Here is a 6,309-nt window from a genome sequence, read left to right as displayed (position 1 = left end):
CCAAGGAAAACCCTACCGAACGCTGGCTTGGGCCGCAACTTTATTTGGGAGTTTCTTTTTCCTACAAGACAGAGACCAGGCAGAAGAAGCGGGAGGGCTGGAGGCTGGTCCTTACGTAGGCACTGCCTGGCGACTGGAGCGCGGACTCGGCCACTTGGGTGGGGTTGCGTGGGGGCGCGATTGTGAATAGTAGTCGCGGGACGCTGCGAAGGGGCGGCGGCAACAGAGCGCCTGGAGGGGGCAGAGAAGGGGCGGCTGAGGGTGCGGTGGGGGAGCAGGAGGCAAGTGCCTGGATAGCGGAAAGGACTCAAGCCTGCAGGGAGTCGAGAGGGCGAAGGGGCGCCTCCAGAAACCCGGCGGGAGCCGGCGCTTCCTGGCAAGGGCGGAGGCGCTCGGGAGAGAGGGAGGGCGGGGGGCGCGGGGGTAGGCGCGGGGAGAGGGGATTATAACTCAGCGGCCTCGAGAAGCGGGGGCAGTTTCGGGCGCCCAGGTCTGCAGCCAGCGGCAAGCGGAGCCAGGCATCCGCTCAGACTGACTGCAGAGGCGGCGAAGGAGCGCGTAGCCGAGACTAGGCGTGCAGAGCCGGGAGGCAGCGGCGGGTGAGCGCAACTTTGCACGGCTCTTCCCAGCTCCAGCCCCGGCCCAGCGCTTCTCGAAGAGTCCCGGCAGCCGGGGCCAGTGAGTACCGGTGCGTGCCAGCGCCCCGGCGGGCGGGAAGATGATGATGATGTCCCTGAACAGCAAGCAGGCATTCAGCATGCCGCACGGCGGCAGCCTGCACGTGGAGCCCAAGTACTCGGCACTGCACAGCACCTCACCGGGCTCCTCGGCTCCCACTGCGCCCTCGGCCAGCTCCCCCAGCAGCTCGAGCAATGCTGGTGGCGGTGGTGGCGGCGGTGGCGGGGGTGGAGGCCGAAGCAGCAGCTCCAGTAGCAGTGGCAGCAGCGGCAGCGGCGGCGGGGGCTCGGAGGCTATGCGGAGAGCCTGTCTTCCAACCCCACCGGTGCGTATTTCTGCATAATCACCGCTTAAAGGCACATTTTGACAGCCCCCTTTATCTGCTTGATGTTTTTTTCATGTCTGCACAGCAAATCACCCCACACCTCCAACCAATTTTCCCCCCTCTCTCTCTTAAGTATTCAGCGGGTCTTGCCTTTCATATTAATTTTTATGACCTGGGATGTTGCCTGTGCGCGTGTTGTGTTGTGTTGTGTTGCGTTGTGTCTGCAGACTCACTTTCCTCCTCCTGCTGAATTCTCGGCTTCTTTCGGTGGCTTCCCTCTTTTTCTCTTCACCTCCTATTTTCAGGATTATTATTATTATTATTATTATTTTAACGTTCTGGGAATGTTGTAGGCGCGGCAGCAGTGTCGAGCCCTGGGCCAGGGCTTCCGGAGAGAACGCGCACAATTCCCTGCTGAGCGTAATGTGTGCCTTCTACTTGCAATTGCAGAGCAATATATTCGGCGGGCTGGATGAGAGTCTGCTGGCCCGCGCCGAGGCTCTGGCAGCCGTGGACATCGTCTCCCAGAGCAAGAGCCACCACCACCATCCGCCCCACCATAGCCCCTTCAAACCGGACGCCACCTACCACACCATGAACACCATCCCCTGCACTTCGGCCGCCTCTTCTTCGTCGGTGCCCATCTCGCACCCTTCCGCGCTGGCGGGCACGCACCACCACCACCACCATCATCACCACCACCACCACCAGCCGCACCAGGCGCTGGAGGGCGAGTTGCTGGAGCACCTGAGTCCCGGGCTGGCCCTGGGCGCTATGGCGGGCCCCGACGGCGCTGTGGTGTCCACGCCGGCTCACGCGCCACACATGGCCACCATGAACCCTATGCACCAAGCAGCGCTCAGCATGGCCCACGCGCACGGGCTGCCGTCCCACATGGGCTGCATGAGCGACGTGGACGCCGACCCGCGGGACTTGGAGGCGTTCGCTGAGCGCTTCAAGCAGCGACGCATCAAGCTGGGGGTGACCCAGGCAGATGTGGGCTCCGCGCTGGCCAACCTCAAGATCCCCGGAGTGGGCTCGCTTAGCCAGAGCACCATCTGCAGGTTCGAGTCCCTCACACTGTCGCACAATAACATGATCGCGCTCAAACCCATACTGCAGGCATGGCTCGAGGAGGCCGAGAAGTCCCACCGCGAGAAGCTCACCAAGCCTGAGCTCTTCAACGGCGCGGAGAAGAAGCGCAAGCGCACGTCCATAGCTGCGCCAGAGAAGCGCTCTCTCGAAGCCTACTTTGCCATCCAGCCGCGGCCCTCCTCTGAAAAGATCGCCGCCATCGCAGAGAAGCTGGACCTGAAGAAAAACGTGGTGCGCGTCTGGTTCTGCAACCAAAGGCAGAAACAGAAAAGAATGAAATATTCCGCCGGCATTTAGGAGACTCTCGGCCTCTCCAGAGATGTCCCTGTCCTCGTTCCTCACTTTTCTCTCCTTTTCTCTCCTGCCTCTTTTCACTTTTGGCGACCAGAAACAATTTCAGTAAATGTGAATCTCGACAAATTGAGGATTGAAGAGGGAGCGAGCGAACAACTGAGCCCAAGCCGGTGAGAACTTGAAACAGTTTCTCAAAGGAAAGAATAACAAAAGATGACATTTGTCTGTTGTAGCAAAGTTGTCCCTTTGAACCCCACCTCTGCTTCTTCCAAGGAAGTGTGGAGTTGGCTGTTTGCAGGAAGGCAGACCAGACAGCCTTTAAAAAGTCCACAAGAATGATCAAGTAAGATTTGTTTTTATTCTTACAGACATCACCCTTGTTCAAGTTTAAAAGTAACTTTGCAACTATTTTTCAGAAATAGAAATTGATTCAGGACTAAAACTTTAAACTAGAGTTGATGCTTAATGTGATAGAGACATCTCTAAAGTATTTTGAATTTAAAAGAAAAGATGGCAGATTTTCTGCATTTACACTGTATATTATATATATATATTTTTATTGTGGTTCTTACCCATTTTTCCTTCTCTGAAGTGTTAATGCTTAAGAAAAGAGTTGCGCCTGCTGTGTTCACTGATCTTGAAAGCTATTATTAGATTATTGCAGAACAACCCTCTGTAAATTATTAATTTATCTCTCTAGCAACTTAATTTTGTGCACATTCTATTAATTAAACTTCTTCCGTCTAGAAAAAGTGGGGAAACTGTATAGCTAGTGACGTTCAAAAAAATTTTGTTTGATGAGTTTATCGAATTTTTGCAGCTTTCCTCTTATACTGTCTTCCTTTTGACCCATGTGTATATTCTCACTTGAGTGAAGATTGTTTTTCCTTTGTTTTTACTGGTAGTGTTCTGATTTGTGAGTCGACACTCAGTAATGGATGTCTTAATCGTGTAGACCTGATTCACTGTCTGAAGTATTGTTTACTTTGTTACATATTTAATGGGGATTCCCACATTGTCCCCATGACACACGAGCGCTCTCACTCACCCTTACACACACACACACACACACACACACACACACACCCCTCTAACAGAAAGGAAGAAGCAGTTGGAAGCATGACTGATGCATCATTTTCTAACTTTAGGTGCATTTGCCACTTGGTGTTTGCCCTTCAGATTTTAAGATTTCACCAAGGTATTTCGGTCTTCCAGTTTTCAATTGCTTTGTTGGCTACATGTTAACATTTATAGGAATACTTCCGTTTTTCCTTTTGGAGGTTTGTTTGTAGAAAAACTAATTTGAACTATAAGAAAGACAGTGCACTGCTCGTAAATTCACATTGTTTGGAAAAATTCTTTTGGAACAAAAAATTAGGTACGTGATAACTGGTACCTTATCTACTGTAAATATTTCATTAAAAATGATGCACACATAGATATATTCTTACAAATTTTGCTGTATTGCTGTTCCATTTGAGGCTCTCCAAAGTCTTGAGTTCTGTATATGGCCGGTTTCTTGTTTTTGTTAATAGATGGTTTATTTACTATGGTAATGTATTAATTTATTTTTGGTGTTGTTCTATTGTCTTTCATTGAAGAGATAATTTTAATGTTTTATTGGCAACGTATGCTGCTTTTTCATTAAAATATGCTATTAAAATTAAATGGCTTTTAAAATGTGATGTTGTTTTAATCATTTATGTGGGAAGTGTTTTGGTGGGGGACTTTTTAAAAGGAGGAAGCACATTTTGATGATTTATTAGGGAGTGGTTGTTATCAAAGTATAGCTTGGGCTAAGCAGGGGCTGTTTCTCTGGCAAAGCATTAAAGAACAAGGTTTATAACAGCTTTTTAATAGTGAGAGCTCATTTCACAGAATATTTTACTTTTCTGCCCAGAAGAAATTATGATATTTGGCTCCAAATATCTCCCTTGGATTTCTTCCTTCAGACTTGCAATAATTCTGCAAAAAGAATCTTTATAAGCAGAGATATTGGATGGAAACAATTTCACACATTCCCTCCCATCTCCTGGGAGTAAAAGTCAGAAAGGAACTCAGCTCACTTTTCAGCAGCTCTAGGAGACTGGGTGTGGCAAGAGCCAAGGCTTGATTGGAAGAGTACAGCACCCTGGTTGAGGCCCAGAAGCAGTTCAGTCACCACTCCTGGACAGCAAGGAACTCAGATAGAGCAGGAAGCACCTGAGTTGCTGGGTTAGGAAGTAAGTCTCTCTCTCTCTCTCTCTCTCTCTCTCTCTCTCTCTCTCTCTCTCCTCCTCGTTTCCCATGACCTTTATTGAAACTCACATTGCAGAGTAGGGCCAAGGAAGAAATTCTGTGTAGTTAAAAAGAGCAAATTTTTGTTCTCTTCTGTGGTTTACCCTGACACCAGAGTTGGTGGGAAGTCTGTCTGGTTTGGCATTGACAGAAGAAATTAGGCATGTTTGATGCAGTCATTTCTTTTTCTGATTCTAGCTTAAAGATATCTCTCCACTATTTTAATAATATTCAGATTACCTACAACAGTTGGACAACATACTTAATATCAGGTTTTCAAAGGCATTTTTTCCTTCAGTAAGTATCTGGTTTAGATATTATGTTATTAATATCTTATACTATTAATTAATATGAGAATATCATGCTAATCTATGGCTCAAATGACAGGAAGAACAAGATCATTCTCCAGAGGTAACCCTGTTAACCTGGGCTGTAACTCCTCTGATATGAAAATATCTTCAGATGTTTCTTATTTTGGAGACAAGATTAGTTAATTATCATTGACTCCTATGAGTCAATGATAACTGTTACAGTGGCTCAAGTTGAGATTAAATGCTGTTGGAAAATATCACAATTTCTAGATGTAACAAAAAGAGTCATGAAAGTTAGATGGAGAATGGGTGGTGGGACCTCTTTTTGTTACTGAAATAAGGAAGACACCTGAAGAAACAAAATCTAAGTATCTATTAGAAATAATGAGATACATTGCATAGGTGCCTAAGAAAACATTAAAACTTGTAGGAATTTAAAAGAAATAATTAATGATTTCAAGTATAGTAAAAATGATGGTTTAATTCTATTTCTATCTGGGAGACTGAAAGTTTCTTCTTCTATTTCCCTGCATTTTCTTAGAGTCGATTTTCCTGAAAGTCTTTTCAAACAGCCAGCATAGGCTAAAGTAAACTCAGTTCAGTACTATGCTGAGTACAATTTCAGTACCATGGATAGTAACCAAAGCCCTCAGCCCTACTTCAACTCACCTTTAACCAAGAAGTTTTAGCTAGCTAGACAACTTTCTGCTTGCTTGCTTTCTCCAGAGTGGAGAAAATTAATAAAATGGTATAAATGTGTAACCGATTCAGCTTCCTTATCTAGGATAAAAACGATCTTCAATAAATGCCACCATTTCCTTTCTTACATGTGGATTTTTAGTGAAAGGAAGTTAGTTGGAGGGAAGTAAGACAGATGTGCTAGTGTCTTATTTCTACAAATATAGCATCTTTAAATGAATGTGGAAACACTGTAAAAGTAGTAGAAATCGAGAAACATGTTGGATAGAAATAAAAAGGAGTTTTTTTTTTTTTTTTTTTTTTTTTTTTTTTTTTTTGTGCTTTTGAAGTACATGACAGCTTGCATATGTGCATGCAGGCCTAAGATTTTTGCGAGAAAAGTGACATAACAACAACTATTCATATATTTCCATAGTTGAGAGTAAAGGCCTGTATTTTCTCCTAATTCACCAGGTGTTCTTTGTCTCTCATGTTTCTGGACTTTCAAAGGTACATCACATTTTGTTAATCTTCTCTGTGTTAGGGTAAGAAAAAACTTTCTTGTCTGCAAGATGGAAATATTTTCATTCTTGGAGCCTGCTTAAATGTGTGTTGTATCGGAAAAACTGAAAAGAAATATATTCTAAAAGT

At 45.7% G+C, this 6,309-nt stretch overlaps 1 protein-coding gene across 2 annotated transcripts; it reads left to right on the top strand.

The window, feature by feature from the left end:
* The first annotated feature begins 474 nt into the window (after positions 1 to 474).
* POU4F2 (POU class 4 homeobox 2) lies at positions 475 to 4,072 on the top strand. Of its 2 annotated transcripts, XM_010338623.2 has the most exons (3): positions 725 to 811; positions 962 to 999; positions 1,444 to 2,395. In XM_010338623.2, the coding sequence occupies exons 1-3, from the start codon at positions 725 to 727 to the stop codon at positions 2,393 to 2,395; spliced, it is 1,077 nt and encodes a 358-aa protein (XP_010336925.1). The 2 variants fall into 2 exon arrangements, with proteins under 2 accessions (XP_003928044.1, XP_010336925.1); XM_003927995.2 differs by having other exon boundaries at positions 475 to 1,003; positions 1,454 to 4,072.
* The last annotated feature ends 2,237 nt before the right edge of the window (positions 4,073 to 6,309 follow it).

Source organism: Saimiri boliviensis, chromosome 3 (assembly GCF_048565385.1).
Source record: "Saimiri boliviensis isolate mSaiBol1 chromosome 3, mSaiBol1.pri, whole genome shotgun sequence".
In the NCBI taxonomy this organism is placed as follows: Eukaryota; Metazoa; Chordata; class Mammalia; order Primates; family Cebidae; genus Saimiri; species Saimiri boliviensis.
The sequence above is the reverse complement of the archived record's forward strand: the minus strand, read 5'-3'. Positions and strand labels throughout refer to the sequence as shown.